The sequence below is a fragment of the Sapajus apella genome, unplaced genomic scaffold (genome assembly GCF_009761245.1).
Source record: "Sapajus apella isolate SASKATOON/1434 unplaced genomic scaffold, GSC_monkey_1.0 scaffold15, whole genome shotgun sequence".
NCBI lineage: Eukaryota > Metazoa > Chordata > Mammalia > Primates > Cebidae > Sapajus > Sapajus apella.
In genome coordinates, this window is record NW_022436955.1 from 28,503,579 (window position 1) to 28,522,049 (window position 18,471).

An 18,471-nucleotide genomic window follows, 5' to 3' on the forward strand; every position below is an offset into this window, starting at 1 on the left:
CCAGGAAAGGAATCCACTGTTGGTGACGTGAACAGGCGCCAGCGTACCTGAGCCCCCGGACACAAGGCAGGATGAGAGACTGGGGTCAGGCTGAGAGTCATGAGCATTTATTCAACACCTACTATGTGCCAGGCACAGCAGTTCCCCAGAGCAGCCTCTGAGGTGAGTGATACTTGTCCTGCAGTACAGATGAGGAAACTGAGGCTCGGAAGACAGGTGGCTTGCCTGAGGACACACAGCAGAGCCCACCTGAGGATCCAAAGCCCACTCAGTTCTTCTAACTGTTGTGGGCGGTTCTCTTCCTATTTATGGGTTTCCCATTTATGGGGTTGCTGCCCCAGTGCCCTGAGGTCCTCCACAGGGGCCTCTTCCATGGAGTTGTCTTCACTCTCCTTCTCTTCTTTTCTTGGTCTCGCTGTGGTGCTCTGGGCACTCTAAATAATAATAATAAAACGACAGTAACATCCATAATAATAATGGCAGCAACAAGTCTGGAGTGTTTGTTCTGCACGTGGTGTAGATCTGTCCGTGGATACTCAGCACAGCCCTGTGCAGAGGCTCCCGTTCTGAGCCGCTCTGCAGGCGAGGACTCTAAGCACAGACAGGCTAGGGGACTTTCCCACGGTCACACCGCCAGAAGCAGATAGCATAAAGAAAAAACAATCAAAACTTCAGGAAACATCCGACACACTTACAGAAATGCACAATACTCTGAGAAGCCGCAGCAATCGAACTGAACAAGTAGAAGGAAATTCACAGCTCGAAGACAAGGTCTTCGAATGAACCCAATCCAACAAAGACAAAGAAAAAAGAACAGGAAAATATGAAAAAAGCCTCCGGGCAGTCTGGGATTAAACGGCTGGGGATTGCACCTCCCCTACCATCTTTTGAGAGAATTGTCCTGAAAGCATGAGATGCCCACCCCGCCACACACGGTGGGCTGGCCGCCCCTCACCCCTCCTCACGGAGACCAAACCTGCTGTGATTGGCATCCGGCTATTCAGGGCCTTTATTTGCCCTTTTCAGCTGCACCTGCAAAGTCCCGCAGAAATAGAAATGCACCTGACGGCAGGCCTTCCTGGGCCGTAAGGAAATGTGCAATATACACACCTAATCGCTTCCCTAACCTCTGAGGAATCCTGGGCCCACAGGCTGGGACGCAGGTGTAGGTAGACCTGTCTGGGAGGCCTCTGTTTCTCAAGTGGCAAAACCTCAGAGTGCCTCAAGGGAGCGCTCAGGACTCGTGACAGCCACGGTGGGGACTGTGGCCCACCATGCTGGGTGACATGGCTTCACTGGGTCTACTTTTTTTTTGAGACCAAGTCACTCTGTTGCCCGGGCCGGAGTGCCATGGTGCAAATCTTAGCTCACTGCAACCTCCGCCTCCCGGGATCAAGTGATTCTCCTGCCTCAGCCTCCCAAGTAGCTGGGATTACAGGCACACACGACCACGCCCAACTAATTTTTGCATTATTTTTAGTCGAGACAGGGTTTTACCATGTTGACCAGGCTGGTCTTGAACTCTTAACCTCAAGTGATCCACCCGCCTCACGTGATCCATCCTAAAGTGCTGGGATTACAGGCATGAGCCACTGCACCCGGCCTCGTTCCATTTCCAGGCAAAGTCCTGGTCAGACCCTGGGGCAGCCCTCCACACTCCCGCCACCCCACACTCCCGCCACCCCACACTCCCTCCACCCCACACTCCCGCCACCCCACACTCCCGCCACCCCACACTCCCGCCACCCCACACTCCCTCCACCCCACACTCCCTCCAGCCTCTCATTTCAAACTTGAATTCTCAGCTGCCCTCCTCTAGTCCCTGGGACTCCTACCACGGGGTCTCCTGGGCTGTGCACTTCATTTTAGGTGTCGCCTCAGCCTCCCACACACTCACCTGGCTGGCGAGAGAACGAGGGGCAGATGGAGAGGTGTTGGTGCTGGCAAGTGGCCAAGTGTCATGACGCCCAGAAACTCCCTGCACCTTGGCTCTAAAATCCTGCCGGGGAGAGACCAGGGTGGGTTGGATCCAGTGGGAAAACATGACTTGGGGCGGGGTAGTGGGATGGAAAGATGGCCGGATGAGAAGGCCTGCGACAGCTGATGCCCTTGCAACACCACAGTCCTCTCCAGGAGCTTCCTGTTTCTTATTCCACATAATCTACAGCGGCCCTGTCAGTGGGTTATCACCCCCTTTTATAAATGGGAGAAGCCCAAGGGCCAGGTCACATATCCATAGTCACACAGGAGAACACCTGGATTCGAGATCACCCTTGCCCCTAAAAAGAATATTGTAGGCCAGGTGCCATGGCTCACACCTGTAATCCCAGCACTTTGGGAGGACGAGGCGGGCAGATCACGAGGTCAGGAGATCGAGACCATCCTGGTCAACATGGTGAAACCCCGTCTCTACTAAAATACAAAAAATTAGCTGGGCGTGGTGGCGCACGCCTGTAGTCCCAGCTACTTGGGAGGCTGAGGCAAGAGAATCGCTTGAACCCCGGAGGTGGAGGTTGCAGTGAGCTGAGATCGTGCCACTGTACTTCAGCCTGGTGACAGAGCAGGACTCCGACTCAAAAAACAAAACAAAAACAAAAAAGAAAGAGAAAATAATATTGTAAAGTGAGTGAATGCGAGAGAGCCCCTCTGACCTGCACCGAACCTTGTGTGGCGGTTTTAAGGCTTATTGGAAACTCAGATGATCTGATGCTCCCCCCATCAGGAGCTAGAATCAAATTCCTCTCCCCTCGAATACAGGCAGCCTCAGATTCACTTCTAACAAACAGCATACAAAGCCACACTGTATTACTGCTGAGGTTGGGTCATAAAAGGCAATCGAGTTTCCACCTGTGTCCCTAGACACTCCCTCTTGGAAGCAGCTGCTGTGAGGAAGCCCAGGCCCCATGAAAAGGCCGCGGGCAGTGCTCTGGCTGCGGACCCAGAGAAAGACCCGGGAGGGCAGGCTGTGTGGGGTGCGGCTCACCCACTTGCCCAGGCCTCCACGCCTGGAAGGCCCCTGTGCGTGGCTTAGCGCTCTGACACTGCTGTCCTGAAGATCTCAGTAATTTTGGAAGGAAGGGCCCCACGTTTTCATTTTGCACTGGGCCCTGCAAATCACATGGCCTGTCCCGTGCTCAGATGACAGCCACCTTCTGCGAGACATAAGCAAGGAAAGCTAAGAAAAGACAGCCTCAGCCTCTGACCAACGGCAACCACAGGAAGGCCGACCTGAGACCTGCCCAGGTGAGCCCCATCAACCGCAGACCCACAGGAGGGAGTCATGATCAGTGACTTAATTTACAATACTAGGCTGCAGAATGGCGTTACCGATAATGCAAACAGCTCATTCTGGATTTTAATCAGATCAGATGGGGATAAAAAGCACTTCTTTTCTACTTAAAAACTACACCAAGCGCCACCCAGGAAATGTTTTTTGTTGCTGTCAATCCATTCGTTTTTTTTGTTTTGTTTTGAGACAGAGTCTCGCTCTGTCACTCAGGCTGGAGTGCAGTGGCACAATCTCGGCTCACGGCAACCTCTGCCTCATGCGGTCAAGCGATTCTCCTGCCTCAGCCTCCCAAGTAGCTGGGATTACAGCTGCTCACCACCACGCCCAGCTAAATTTTGTATTTCACCATGTTGACCAGGCTGGCCTCAAACTCCTGACCTCGTGATCTGCCTGCCTTGACCTCCCAAACTGCTGAGATTATAGGCGTGAGCCACCACGCCCAGCCAATGCATTCATGTTTAAACATCATATGATGAATATGTTGATATTCCAAATAGCGTTAGGAAGAATTATCCTCCGTTTGGCACCTGGGGCAGATATTCACAACGCTTTATCAGAATGAGTCTTAGAAACGTTGTAAAATGTTACCAACAAAAACTGCTTCTATCAAGACAGAAGCAAAATGAAACCTTGCCCCACTCCACCAGGTAGGAAATGGGGTGTCTGTGACCCACCTGCAGGTCCCTCTCCAGGTCATACTTCTCCAGGGTCTGGAAGGCGCTGGAATACACCTCCACCGCTTTGGCATGGAAAACCATCTCAATAGTTACAAAATCAGAAAAAAATGTCTGTGGGGAGAGAAGCCCCAAGAATGTAAGCAGTGCAGTGAGATAGAGAGCCCAAGGCAACCTGGGACGCAGGCAGACGGGTGGGGGTGAGGAGCTGTCCAGGTGCGGACAGGCCCTAGGTGGGGAATTTCCACATGTAATTTTTTTGTTGACACATTGATGGAAAACACATTTGCATGGTTCCCAAATCAAAGCTATTGGCCAGGCGCAGTGGCTCATGCCTAAGTTCTCAGTACTTTGGGAGGCCAAGGCAAGAGGATGGCTTGAGCCCAGGAGTTTAAGACCAGCCGGGGCAACATGGCAAAACCCCATCTCTACTAACGAAGTACCTAGGTAATTAAAAACATACAGACAGGCAGACTGTGCCAAAATGGTCTGAGGACACTGGCTCTTCGCCCTTCATTCTGTTCCCTTCTTTCACTTCCCCCTCCACCTCCTGAGGTAATGCTCAGAGTTTCTTCTGTCTTCTTCCCTCGTTCCCTGAGATAAGCCGATGTTCTTCTCTTCTCCCTTTTCAGTTTCTTCCGAGCTTTTCCCCTCTACTAACAATCAGTCCTGGAGACCTTTTCACAGAAGGCTTTCTTTTTTTTTTTTTTTTTTTTTTGGGGGGGGGAGAGACTCGTTCTGTCGCCCAGGCTGGAGTGTAGTGATGTGATCTCAGCTCACTGCAACTTCTGTCTCCCGGGTTCAAGTGATTCTCCTGCCTCAGCCTCCCAAGTAGCTGGGACTATAGGTGCCTGCCACTATGCCCAGCTAACTTTTGCAGAGATGGGGTTTCACCGTGTTAGCCAGGATGGTCTCATCTCCTGACCTCAGGATCCACCTGCCTCAGCCTCCCAAAGTGCTGGGATTACAGGTGTGAGCCACGACACGCGGCCTTTTTTTAAGATGGAGTCTTGCTCTGTTGCCCAGGCTGGAGTGAAGTGGTGCAATCTCAGCTCACTGCAAACTCTGCCTACTGAGTTTAAGCGATTCTCTTGCTCCAGCCTCCTGAGTAGCTGGAATTATAGGCATCTGGACCACGCCCAGTTAATTTTTATATTTTTAGTAGAGACAGGGTTTTGCCATATTGGCCAGGCTGGTCTTGAACTCCTGTCCTCAGGTGATCCCCCCTCCTCAGCCTCCCAAAGTGCTGGGATTACAGGCATGAGCCACCACGCCCAGCCCAAAGGAGGTTTCTCCCTTCATTTCTGTGTATTTCTTGCTGTAGCTTATTAGACAGTCCCAGCACTTGGGTGTGTGGGCAAATGTATTATTCTCAGTCTTTGTTGTGACAACACAGGAAGGTCCTGTGCAGATGTACCTCACTGGGGTAGCTGCAGGAGACCACCAGGAGTGGACTTGCAGGACCCAAGGTCAAGTGCATTTGTACCTCTTTTATCTGGGGTGGAGACGGGTAGACAGGTTCTCACTCCCTTTGCCCAGGCTGGAATGCAGTGGAGCGATCTCGGTTCACTGTAGCCTCAGCCTCCTGGGGTCAAGCGATCCACCCACCTCATCCTCCCAAGTAGCTGGGACTACAGGTGCATGCCACCATGCCTGGCTTATTTTTTGTATTTTTTGTAGAGACAGGGTCTCACCATGTTGCCCAGGCTGGTCTCGAACTCCTGAGCTCAAGTGATCCACCAGCCTTGGCCTCCCAAAGTGCTGGGATTACGGACATGCGCCACCGTGACCGGCCATGTTTGTACCTCTGATCAGAGCTGCCTACTTGCCCTGCACAGGAATCCACTGGAAATGTGTGGGGGCTTCTCAGCCAGGACTTCTGAGAGCATCCCCCATCCCCTCTGCCCCGGGCTTATCCACACGGCCTGCACCTCACTTCAAAGACAGCTATTTGCAGCTTGAGGGCTACAAGACCTTTAGCCTCTGTCACCCGTCAGGCCCCACAACCCGACGGGGGCTGGCTGGTCCAAGCATGATTAGTGGTGGAGATTTTGGCTTCTCTGGAACAGATGGCTCCTGGCTCGGCTGAGCAAGCACCAGCAGAGTTCCTGCTGCTCACCAGGCCAACAGGGCCCCTGAGGTGCAGAGGTGTGCTGGCTAAGGCTCCTGCGTCACTCTGGGCCCAGAAGGGCACAGTCTTAGTGCTGGGGGAGGGGCCTGAGGTTTGAAGAGGTACAGTTCATGTTCCCTGAGAAATGCCCCAGTGGGGGAGCTCAGAGAGGCCCCCAAAACACCTGAGAGAGAGAAAGGGAGGGGACCCAAGTCTGTGGTGGAAAAACCTTCCTCCCCTTCAGTCCCCGGGAGGCAGCACCAGGTGGAAACAGCTGCCTGATATAATTTGGATCTTTGTCCCCACCCAGTTCTCATGCTGAACTGTAACCCCCAATGTTGGCCGTGGCGCCTGATGGGAGGTGTTTGGACTGTGGGGGCGGATCCATCCTGAAGGGCTTAGCCCATCCCCTTGGTGATGAGTGAATGAGTGCTCCCCAGAGCTGGTCATTTAAAAGTACGTGGCCCCTCCCCACCCCTACTCTCTCACCTGCTCCTACCTCACCTTCTGCCGTGACTAGAAGCCTCCTGAGGCCTCCCCAAAAGGAGGAGCCGCTGTGCTTCCTATACAGCCCACAGAACCATGAGCCAATTAAACCTCCTTTCTTACAAATTACCCAGCCTCAGGTATTTCTTGAGAGCAAGGCAAGAACAGCCTAATACACCACCCGATCAAGAGGCTGGGGTTCAGCCAGGCACAGTGGCACACACCTATAATCCCAGCACTTTGGGAGGCCAAGGTGGGCAGATTGCTTGAGCCCAGGTACTTGAGACCAGCCTGGGCAACATGGCAAAACCCTACCTCTACATAAAAACTGTCTGGGTGTGGTGGTGCACGCCTGTGGTCCCAGCTACTTAGCAGGCTAAAACGGGAGGGTCACCTGAGCTCAGGAGGTCACGGCGGCAGTAACCCGTGATCACACCACTGCACTCCAGCCTGGGCAACAGAGTGAGACCCTGTCTCCAAAAAAAACCAAAAAACATAGGGCGCGGTGGCTCAAGCCTGTAATCCCAGCACTCTGGGAGGCCGAGGTGGGTGGATCACGTCATCAGAAGATCCAGACCATCCTGGCCAACATGGTGAAATCCCATCTCTACTAAAAACACAAAAATTAGCTGGATGTGGTGGTACATGCCTGTAATCCCAGCTACTTGGGAGGCTGAAGCAGGAGAATCACTTGAACCCAAGAGGTAGAGACTACAGTGAGCTAAGATCGTGCCACTACGCTCCTGCCTGGGTGACAGAGCGAGACACTGTCTAAAAAAAAAGGAGGGCCAGGGTTCAAGGCTTCTGCCTGCCATTTACCGGCATGGGTCCCTCAGGAAATGCCTCCTCCCGTCTGAGACTCAGTTCATTCCCCTATATGGTGGGAACAAGGGAACTCCCAGTTCACAAGCCCTTCAAGAGTCACAGCAATGATCTCAGATTGTGCCCTCAAATCAGCCTGTGCCTGCAGCCCGGGCCCATCCCAGACCCACCCAATAGAGTCTCCAGCGTAGGCTCCTCCATCTGTGGTTAGAGAGCCCCCAGGTGAATCCTGACACACATGCAACCATGACAGCCCTGTGTCACTTACCTTCTCTTATAGGAACCCCAGAACTATTGTGCAAATACAGTCATTTTCTTAGAAATCTAATCTAAAGTCCGAGTGAGGTGGCTCACACCTGTAATCCCAGCACTTTGGGAGGCTGAGGCAGGCGGATCATGAGGTCAGGAGATTGAGACCTTCCTGGCTTATACAGTGAAACCCTGTCTCTACTAGGAATACAGAAAATTAGACAGGCACGGTGGCAGGCGCCTGTAGACCCAGCTACTCGGGAGGCTGAGGCAGGAGAATGGCTTGAACCTGGGAGACAGAGGTTGTGGTGAGCCAAGATCTTGCCACTGCACTCCAGCCTGGGCAACAGAGCGAGATTCCGTTGTCCCCTCTCCCCGAAAAAAAGAAATCCAACCTAAAATGAGGGTGGTGGACATTTGCGTCCCCCTAAGATGCACGTGTTGAGCTTCATCCCCAGTACAGTGATGCTGGATGATGTTGGAGGGTAGGGCATCTGGGGGGTGATGAGGTCAGGAGTACTCCACCTTTTTTTTTTTTCTGAGTCTCCCTCTGCCACTCAGGCTGGAGTGCAGTGGCATGATCTCTGCTCACTGCAACCTCCGCCTCCCAGGTTCAAGTGATTCTCCTACCTCAGCCTCCTCAGTCGCTGTGTACCACCATGCCCAGCTAATTTTCGTATTTTTAGTAGAAATGGGGTTTCACCCATGTTGGCCAGGCTGCTCTTGAACTCCTGACCTCAAGTGATCCGCCCACCTCTGCCTCCCGAAGTGCATGAGCCAGCATGCCCAGCTAATTTTTGTATTTTTTTGTAGAGACAGGGTTTCGCCATGTTGGCCAGGCTGGTCTCAAACTATCGACCTCAAGTGATTGGCAGGAGGGCTTCATTTTCGTGAATGAGATGAGTGCCCTTGTAAAAACTTCAGGGAGCTTTTCTGCCCCTTCTGCGGCATGAGGATGCATAGAAGCCACCAGCCATGGGGAACAGGCCCTCCCTAGATGCTGAGTCTGCTGGATCCTTGATCTTGGACTCCCCAGCCTCCAACAGGGTGAGAAATTTACTTCTATGGTTTATAAATCACCCAGCTTCAAGTGTTCTGCAGGCGCAGGCTGAATGCACTGACAGGTGGTAATCATTAGCTCATGTTTTTGTTTTTATCTCTTTTGAAGGGCTTTTGAGGGATGGTTTGGATTCAGATCTCTTACAAATTTAATCCCAGAGCTTGAAAGCATGCCCACTTTTAAACTTCCAGCTTCTGTTGGCCCCTGATTTGGAGGCCGAGAACCGTGTGGTCCACGCCCCGTGATGCCGCCCACCCAGCCCCAAACACATCAGGTGCTGAACAACATCTGCCGGCTGTTCGAGGTCCCCCTTCCCATGCAGGTGGCCTGAGCACTGGTTACCGATGCCTCATAGCCTGTACATTCATTCATGTAGGCATTCACTCATTCATTCATGTATGCATTCACTCATTCATTTATGTATGCATTCATTCATTCATGTATGCACTCATTCATTCATGTATGCATTCACTCATTCATTCATGTATGCATTCACTCATTCATTCATGTATGCACTCATTCACTCATGTATGCATTCACTCATTCATTCATTCCACAAGTATTTACTGAATGCCCACTAGGCACCAGGGCCTAGAGCCTGGTAACTGGGGCCCAGCAGGGGCCTGTCCTTTGGCACTGACATGCAATGTGTTACGCAGTCACCTCACAGGCTTCTCCTCCCCATGATGTGATAAACGTGATAAATGGCGCACAGCACATCACGGACCACGTGATCCATCCATCTCCTCCCGCCCCAGCAGGTCCACTCCATGAGCTCAGGGACCGTGGTCTGATGGGCACGGTGTCCCAGCATCAGGCACAGTACCTGGCCCACAGTAGGTGTGCATTCCACATTTGTTAAAGTAATGCGTGAAGTGAATACACAATTAACTACTTCTCCTGGGATGGCAGCCTGGCAGGAGCAGAGCGGAGTGTATGAACAAGGGGGACAAGGGAACTCCCAGCTCACACACCCTTCGAGAGCCCTTCACCAGGCCAGTCTGGGGTCTTGTGACTTTCCCTAAAGAATGAGGTTGAAGCCGAAAGAGGAGGAGGCACTGACTTGATGCAGAGCCAGGCACAGCCCTGCAAAGGCCTTAGGCAGGCACTGGCTCTGCGCACTGGAGCTTGAGTGTGGTGGGCAGGCTGAGGCCACAGGGCTTGGGCTGGGGCTTCGGGAGCCTTGAAGGGATTTTGGCTCCAATCCTTAGAACAAGGGGAGCCACCAGAGGGTGCTCAGCCCAGTGATGATAAATTCGACCTGCCTTTTAAGAGTTCCCTGGGGCAGGTGCGGTGGCTCATGTCTATAATCCCAGCACTTTGGGAGACCAAGGTGGGCGGATCGTTTGAGGTCAGGAGTTTGAGACCAGCTGGCCAATATGGTGAGACTCCTGTTTCTACTAGAAATACAAAAATTAGCCAGGTGTGGTGGTGAACGCCTGTAATCCCATCTACTCTGGAGGCTGAGGCAGGAGAATCGCTTGAATCTGGGAGGCAGAGGTTGCAGTAAGCGGAGATCGCACCATTGCACTCCAGCCTGGGCAACTGAGTGAGACTCTGTCTCAAAAAAAAAAAACATAGCCGGGCTGTGTGCACCTTTGGAAAATGGACTAGGGAGGGCTGAAGAGCTGGGGAAGGAATCTCCATGATCAGTCAGTCCTGAAAGACCCCAGTTCTCCAAGCTCCTCTTGTAAGGGCTGGGGCTCTGGGCCCAGGACTCTGTGGTGCTGGGGTGGGATCTTGGAAGGAGGAAGGCATCCACGCCCACCTTCTGGGCTCAGCGTGGCTTGTTCAGGGAACGGTGTTTGGAGCTTTGAGGAGAAAAAAAGTTTAGGGCAAAGCTGTGTGGAGAGGAAGTAGGGAGTGTGTGCTGAGGGCAGGCAAACTCTTCCTGCTTAGGAGCTGGACCTAGGGCCACCCAGTGGCTTCCTGTGCTGGGACAGCGGCCTTGAGCAAGAGTCTCTGATGCCCTGTGGCCAGGATTAACTGTGCCAGGAGCCCGTGTGGGCACAAGCTCACACACCCCTTCCAATGCTCACACATGCACACAGACCCACACATACACACCAACGCATGCACACAGACACATGTACACACATGTGTGCATGCTCACACAAGGCAGCCCAGCGTGCCTCCCACACCGGCCAGCAGCCCTCACCTGCAGGTCCCTCAGCTTCTGCCTCTGGAAGGCGTCCACCATCTCCTCCAGCTGGAGGGCGGTGCGGCTGGAGTCCACGGCAGCCCTCTGCACATTGGTCTCCGCCTGGCCCCAGGGACATAGAGGTAGAAAGTGTCATGGGGGCACTTCTGGCCCGTAGCCACCTTTCTGAATCACTCTGTCTCTAAACCCTCTCTCAGTCCCACTCTCCTGCCTCATGGGACGTCTCTTGCCAATTTGGTCATCAAAGGAATGGCTGAGTAGGACCACGGCTGAAGGAGCAGTCACCGGAGAAAGACACGCCTGCCTGCTAGCTGTGCGACCTCAGGCAAGTCACTTAACCTTTCTGAGCCTCAGTTTCCTTTCTTGTAAACAGAGGACAGTGATAAGACTTGCTTGGAGGGCTGGTTGGAAAAATTAAACAGTGGCACCGCTGAGCCCTTAGGACTGGTGCTCCACGTTCACTGATCATTCATTCTTGCATGAGGAACATGTTTAGGTAATTCACTCTTTCGTTCCTTTGATCAACATCCGCAGATGCCTACTCCATGCCAAGCCCAGACGTGAACAGTCTGGCTTTCAGAATAGAACACCTTGGAGCTATGTTCAAAATTTGCCACTTAACTGCCTGTGTGACCTTGGGCACGTCACCATTCTCAGCTTCAGCTTCCTCTTTAAAATAGGGACTTAAATGCCACCTTCATGTTTGTGTAACTCCCAAGAAGGAAAGAGAGCTGGGGGCTGGCATCTAGGAAGCCCCCAGGAAAGAAGGGAAAGCTGTTGTCAAAGGGCTGCAAAGATGGTGGGTGACCCAGGCAGGAGCCAGGATGGAAGGGGGGCGCTCGGGCGGGGCTGTGACCCACCCTGCTGTAGGTCAGCACGAGTGTCCCGGGCACTGTGGGAGGTAGGGCAGCATCCCCGGCCTCTCCCCACTGGATGCCAGGTGGTAGGTGGGATAATGGACCTCCAAAGCCGTTGATATCCTAATCCCTGGCACCTGTCAATACGGCCCTTTTCAAGGCAAAGGGGCGTTGGGGTAGCAGGTGAATGAAGGTTGCTAATCAGCCATCCTTGCTGTGGGAGATGATCCTGGATTATCCGTTACAGCCAGTGCAATCACCGTCCTTACAAGTGGAAGAGGGAGGCAGGCAGGAGAGTCAGAGGTGAGACACGACTACAGAGGGAAGGTGCAGGCTGCCGGCCACGGCCAAGGGACGTGTGTGGCCTCTGGAAGCTGGAAAAGGTGAGGGCACAGACTCTCCCTGGACTTCCAGAAGGAACCAGCCCTTTCCACACCGTGATTTAGCCCAGAGGGCCCACGACGGACCTCCAGTCTCCTGAATGGTGAGTCTGTGGTCATTTGTCCCCACAGCGGGAAGAACCTAACATGTACCAGCAGAGCTCCCCAGTCGTGAACCAGAAACATCACCAGATGGTGAAATGTGCCCAGGTGAGGGGCATTCTCTGGTTGGGTGCAGTGGCTTAAGCCTGTCATTCCAGCCCTTTGGGAGACTGAGGTGGGCGGATTGCCTGAGGTCAGGAGTTTGAGACCAGCCTGGCCAACATGGTGAAACCCTGTTTCTGATAAAAATACAAAAATTAGCCAGTAATGGTGGTGGGTACTTGTAATCCCAGCTACTAGGGAGGCTGAGGTAGGAGAGTCTTTGAACCGGGAGGCAGAGGTTGCAGTGAGCCGAGACTGTGCCACTTCACTCCAGCCTGGGCGACAGAACAAGACTCTGTCTCTCAAAAAAAACGTGGGGGAGGCATGGCCAGGTGCAGTGGCTCACACCTGTAATCCCAGCACTTTGGGAGGTTGTGGAGGGCGGGTCACAAGGTCAAGAGATCCAGACCATCTTGGCCAATATGGTGAAACCCGAAACCCCATCTCTACTAAAAATATAAAAATTAGCTGGACATGGTGGTGGGTGCCTGTATCCCAGCTACTAGGGAGGCTGGAGCAGGAGAATCACTTGAACCTGGGAGGTGGAAGTTGCAGTGAGATGAGTTTGTGCCATTGCATTCCAGCCTGGTGACAGAGCAGGACTCCATCTCAAAAAAAAAGCAGGGAGAGGGCACTCTTTGGATGAGGTCACACACTGAGTGACACAAACAGCAGAGGTGACTAGCCTCCTCCAGCTCTCAGCCTACCTCCTGGCCCCTGCGTCTTTCCCATGGGGCAGGACAGTGTGACAGAGAGCATGCGGGGTCCCCTCCTCCTGCTGTGCCCCATGAACTCCCGTAACTGTGTCCCTGTGAGCCTGATTTCCTCCCGTAGACGATAGGGATGAGGGTAGCATCACCCACCTGATGTGAGCATTAAACAAGTAACTGGCAGCGAAACTCAGCCCGTGGGGGCGTGGCTTGTGGGATGGCGTCAATAATGGGACAGGGCCCAGGCCTCCAGATCCCCAGCGGCTCTTTTAACTGGTACCTTTGGCTTTCCCATCCTGAGCGCAGGGCCCTGCCCACACCTGCTTCTGCCCAGGGAAAGCCCACCTGAGGTCCTGATTCTGGATGCCCAGACAGACAGGTCACACTCACCTGGGACTGAAAAACGCGCTGTTAAGGAACCCAGTTAAGCCCAAACAGCCCCATTGGGGTGGTCTGCCGCCTCGAACCCCTGCCCAGAAAACCCCAGAGGACATCCGTGTGAGGGGACACCCTGCCCCGGCAGCCTCGGGCCCCACTTCCGGGGAAGGATATGATCATTTGCTGATCTGAGGGTGACTTCTGCCTCAGTTTCTCGAGGTTTTTCAGTTGTTTGATCTCATGATTTCGGACGTGTTTGAATTTCTTGATCTCAGCCTGCAGAAAAGGAGGAGGGCTCTTTCCCAGGAACCAGCAGGGCAAGATGGGGATGCCACCCACCTGAGGGGCCCCGGCTCACCCGCGTCCACTTGATCCGCGCCCCGTAGAGCTTCAGGGGGTTGACCACCTTGGCCTCCAGCCTCTCAACCTTGGGGGGGGCGGGGACACCAGGGGATTTGAGCAAAGAGTGCAGGGTGCTGCCTGCCTCCCGCCTGGGCATAGAAAGCACAGCCCACACCCGGGAGCCGCATGTCCAGAGCCGTGCGGGGGATGGGGAGCGTGAGATGCCGTCCCTTTCCCGGCGTGTTGGAGATACTGGCCTGGGCTCAGGGCCCGGCTCTGCCTCCCAAGGGCTCCGGCAACACATTCAATCTCTTGAAGCCTTGTTTCCTCACCTGTTCAACAAGGCCATGGGGGTACCCACTAGGGTTTCAGGACAGTAGGGAGATGGTGCCTGGCCCAGAACTCAGGGAGTGTCGTCACCAGGGAGGCAAGACATGTCCCCAGTGTGTGCTCAGTCCCTCTACGTGACAGCCTGGTCCTGTCTCCCAACTGCCACGCAGGGTGGCAATGACAACCCACTTTGCAGATGAGAAAACTGAGTCTTGCTTTGGGGACAAGATTTTGTTGAGAGTCACAGCAGGGCTGGGTGAGGCACTCTGGGAGGCTGAGGCAGGCAGATCACCTAAGGTCAGGAGTTGAAGACCAGCCTGGCCAACATGAAACCTCGTCTCTATAAAAAATAAAAAAAATTAGCTGGGCATGGTGGTGTGTGCCTGTGGTCCCAGCTATTCAGGAGGCTGAGGCAGGAGAATTGCTTGAACCCGGGAGGTGGAGGCTGCAGTGAGCAGAGATGGTGTCACATCATTCCAGCCTGGGTGACAGAGTGAGACTCCGTTTCAAAGAAAAACAGGAAAACAAAAACAAAACCGAAAAAACTAAAGCAGCCTCTTGTCAGTCTTACAATCGAGAATGGCTTTGTGAGGGCCAGGAGACATGCCCGTGAACGCGTAGACACCAAGGAAGACGGCGCCCTGCCTCCTGGCGCCCTGGTCCTCCTCTGGTCTCCGTGGGAGTTTAGCGTAGGCGCCTGGCACCAAGCTCTGCCGCCTGTTTGTCACAGATCCATGAGAAGTTTTGTTTTTCCTTTGGTTAAAGGTAATTAGGTAGGCCAGGCATGGTGGCTCACGCCTGTAATTCCAACATTTTGGGAGGCCGAGGTGGGAGGATGGCTTGAGCCCGGGAGTTGAAGAGCAACCTGGGCAACATGGCAAAACCCCGTCTCTCTTTTTTTTTTTTTTTTTTTGAGATGGAGTCTCGCTCTGTCACCAGGCTAGAATGCAGTGCCACGATCTCCGCTCACTGCAACATCCACCTCCCAGGTTCAAGTGATTCTCCTGCCTCAGCCTCCCAAGTAGCCGGGACTACAGGCACGTGCCACCACACCCAGCTAATTTTAGTATTTTTAGTAGAGATGGGGTTTCACTTTGTTAGCCAGGATGGTCTCGATCTCCTGACCTTGTGATCCACCTGCCTCGGCCTCCCAAAATGCTGGGATTACAGGCATGAGCCACCTCACCCAGCCCAGTCTCTTTAAAAAAAATTTTTTAATAAAAAAACAGAGATAATTAGCTAGCATAGGTGGCCACCCCCGTTACCAGGTGAGATTAGGATGTACTGGTGAGGAATGGGGCTGCCAAGGCTTCTTCCTGGGGGGCAGTTGTCATTTGTCTTGAGAACATGGATGCCGTGTGCTGTGTCTGCCTGCCTGGAGAGGAAGGAGCCGTCTCTGTCTATGCAATCTCTTTCTTGGGTTGCCCATGACATGCGTTGCTATCTGGTTTAAAGCGTACTCAATTGTAAATGTGTTCCATTCTTTGTTTTTTGGTATGAGACAGAGTCTCCTACTGTCTCCCAGGCTGGAATGCAGTGGCACGATCCTGGCTCCAGCCTTGACCTCCCAGGCTCAAATGATCCTCCTATCTCAGCCTCCTGAGTAGCTGGGACCACAGGTGCAAGCTACCACACCCGGCTAACTTTTGTATACTTTTGTAGACATGGGGTCTTGCTATGTTGCTCAGGCTGGTCTTGAACTCCTGGGCTCAGGCAGTCTGCCTGCCTAGGTCTCCCAGAGTGCTGGGATCATAGGTCTGAGCCGCTGCACCCAACCCTTTTCCATTCTTTTCTACGATTCATGGAGGATGTCTCTGGGCTGATAGGAGTTTCTATTTTTAATTATTTCCTGAACACCCTGCAGCCCCTTCGCCTCTGACTCCCCTTTCTGTCCCTTCTGGAGGCCCTCACAGGCTGGATGCGTCTCCTTCAGGGGCTGGTGGAGCCCCAGCGCCGGCCTCCTGGGTTTCCTTGGGTGGTTGATTCTTCATCTGACTCAGAAAGGCCTCCCAGGCTGTCACTCCTGCAGACAGAGGTGTGACCCTAGGCAGCGTGTAACTGTCCACCCTCGGAGGGTGTCTTTGGAGACTCACCCGTCGGCTGTGGCCACAGCAGGGCTCCTGCTGCCCTCAGGCCTGAACTTGGTGCCCCTCAGCATCCCAGCCCCAGGCCGACCATGCTCACCTGGGCCTGCCGGTAATCCTGCACCTTGGCCAGGTCCTCGGCGAAGTCCCTCATGGTGGCGCGCAGCTCAGGGTTCTCGGAGTTGGCGAAGTCGATGAGCTGCTTGACCAGCTGGTCCGCCTCGTCCCGCAGCCGGGCGGTCTTCCGCGTGTAGGCAGCCAGCAGCGAGCATAACTGCCCGAAGTACTTCTCGGCATTGGCCACAGTGTTCTCCATCACCCTCACCTGGCTGTCCCTGCGGACACGGGGACCTGAGTGGCCGTTCCGGGCAGCGAGGCAAGGCCTGGGTCGTGCCAGGAGCAGACAATGGTTATGAATACAGGAGCTGCCGCCAGCTGGCCTCCGGTGTGGCACGCACACGCCTCAGGCTATTGCTCAAGGTGGCAGCGTCAGGGCCATCGAGGCTGAGGAGGGGGATGTGCCTGGGCCGGTCAGCGGTGCGCAGGGACACAAATGCGTGCTTGGCTCCAAACCTGGCCTTTTTCCTCCCTGTGATGCCGAAGGGGCCTCTGTCTTCCTGGAAGCGTTACTCCATGCCACAGTCCCTGGCTGCAAAGGCCTCTGCCCTCTGAAATTTCCCCGTGCTGTCTTTCTCCATAAGCTGTCAAAATACTTTTATATATATGTATAAATTTTTGAGACAGAGTCTTGCTCTGTCGCCCAGGCAGGAGGGCAGTGGTGTGATCTCAGCTCACTGCAACCTCTGCCTCCCGGGTTCGAGTGATTCTCCTACCTCAGCCTCCCGAGTAGCTGGGATTACAGGCACCCGCCATCACGCCTGCCTAATTGTTGTACTTTTAGGAGAGACAGGGTTTCTCCATGTTGGCCAGGCTGGTCTCGAACTCCTGACCTCAGGTGATCTGCCCGCCTTGGCCTCCCAAAGTGCTGGGTTGACAGGCGTGAGCCACTGTGCCCTGCCCTGACTCACCTTTATGTGCTCCCAGCCCGGCGCCTCCCCAGAGCAGGTGAGCGATGACTGAGCCACCGCATTCGGGCTTCTAAGACAGCCATGGAGGCCTGGCCCCTGCCTCCCTCCTGGGCGCTCTCATGCCCTCTCCTTTCCCTTATCCCCAGCATGTCACTGTCTCTGCCTCTCTCCCTTTGACCAAAGCCCCCGTGCAACCCTCTCATCAAATCCCTGATGCAAGAAATGCCCTGAGGAGCAGCCGTCTGTCCCAACAGACCCGAACTCTCTCGCGACCCTCATTGCAAAAACACTCTGCATGCATCGCCCTATAAGCAAGGTATTGCTGGTATCACCATGTGAACATGGAGTGAACTGAGGCCCAGAGAGGTAAAGCATCTTGCTGCAGGTCACACAGCCAGACACGGCCTCTGTTCCCGCAGGCGGGGTCCTTAGAGCTTCTGACTCGGCAGCACAGGGGACAGAAGTCAGACATTGGGGCTCCCAGGAGTGGGCACCAGAATCCCTGGGAGTGTGCCTGAGAAGCTGTGTTTTAAAAACATCAGGGCTGGGCACAGTGGTTCACACATGTAATCGCAGCACTGTCGGAGGCCGAGGTGTGCGGATCGCCTGAGCTCGGGGGTTCAAGACCACCCTGGGCAACATGGCGAAACCTCGTCCTACTAAAATACAAAAAACTAGCCAAGCATGGTGGCGCACCTGTAGTCCCAGCTACTCAGGAGCCTGAGGCAGGAGAATGGCTTGAGCCTGGGAGGTGGAGGTTGCAGTGGGCCGAGATCCGGATTGCACCACTGCACTCCAGCCTGGGCCATAGAGTCGGACTTCATCTCAGAAAAAATAAGAAAAACACATCGGGTGCTTGAGAGGTTCCCTGGATTTCGAACCTTGGAGGAACCAGGCGTGGATCTGACCAGGGCAGGGCAGGGCAGGCAGGTGGTGAGAGCAGGGAAGGGCTGGGCCGGGCAGTGTGGACGGGGCCTCTGTGAAGGGGAGGCGTGGCTGGGGTTGAGGTGCAAAGGGGGTTTTCCAGGTGGAGGCAAGAGGAAGGAGATGAATTCGGCAAGCCCAGAGCCACAGACAGTAATGCTGAGAAGCAGATGGAGGCCAGATTCTGGAAGCTTCTGTGGTCCCAAGCCCTGTCTGCCCTGAGCTGGAGGTACAGGCGGTGTGGGAGGAGAGCTCCCCTTACTCTCCCCTGACCAGCAGGCTCTGCTGCCCTCATCTTTCTTGGTGCCCTGGGCCTCAAAACCCTGCCTCCACCTCCCTGGCAGCCAGGTGGTGCCGGCGCCCTCACCTGGAGAAGACGATGT

At 54.3% G+C, this 18,471-nt stretch overlaps 1 protein-coding gene across 1 annotated transcript; it reads right to left on the reverse strand.

Moving 5' to 3' along the window:
- Positions 1-91: 91 nt before the first annotated feature.
- Positions 92-16,555, reverse strand: CIBAR2 (CBY1 interacting BAR domain containing 2). Its single transcript, XM_032284597.1, has 7 exons — positions 16,237-16,555; positions 13,739-13,807; positions 13,554-13,656; positions 10,849-10,958; positions 3,964-4,077; positions 1,898-1,999; positions 92-434 (listed from the first exon to the last, which is right to left on the reverse strand). The coding sequence occupies exons 1-7, from the start codon at positions 16,450-16,452 to the stop codon at positions 303-305; spliced, it is 846 nt and encodes a 281-aa protein (XP_032140488.1). The 5' UTR covers positions 16,453-16,555; the 3' UTR covers positions 92-302.
- Between the last annotated feature and the right edge of the window lie 1,916 nt (positions 16,556-18,471).

Coding starts and splice junctions, on each gene's coding strand:
- CIBAR2 (XM_032284597.1), bottom strand. CDS start 16,452: ATGGAGAACACTGTGGCCAATGCCGAGAAGTACTTCGGGCAGTTATGC. Junction 13,808..16,236: donor AGGATTACCGGCAGGCCCAG/GTGAGCATGGTC, acceptor GCCCCCCCCAAG/GTTGAGAGGCTGGAGGCCAA. Junction 10,959..13,553: donor CTCAGATCAGCAAATGATCA/TATCCTTCCCCG, acceptor TATGTCCCTGGG/GCCAGGCGGAGACCAATGTG.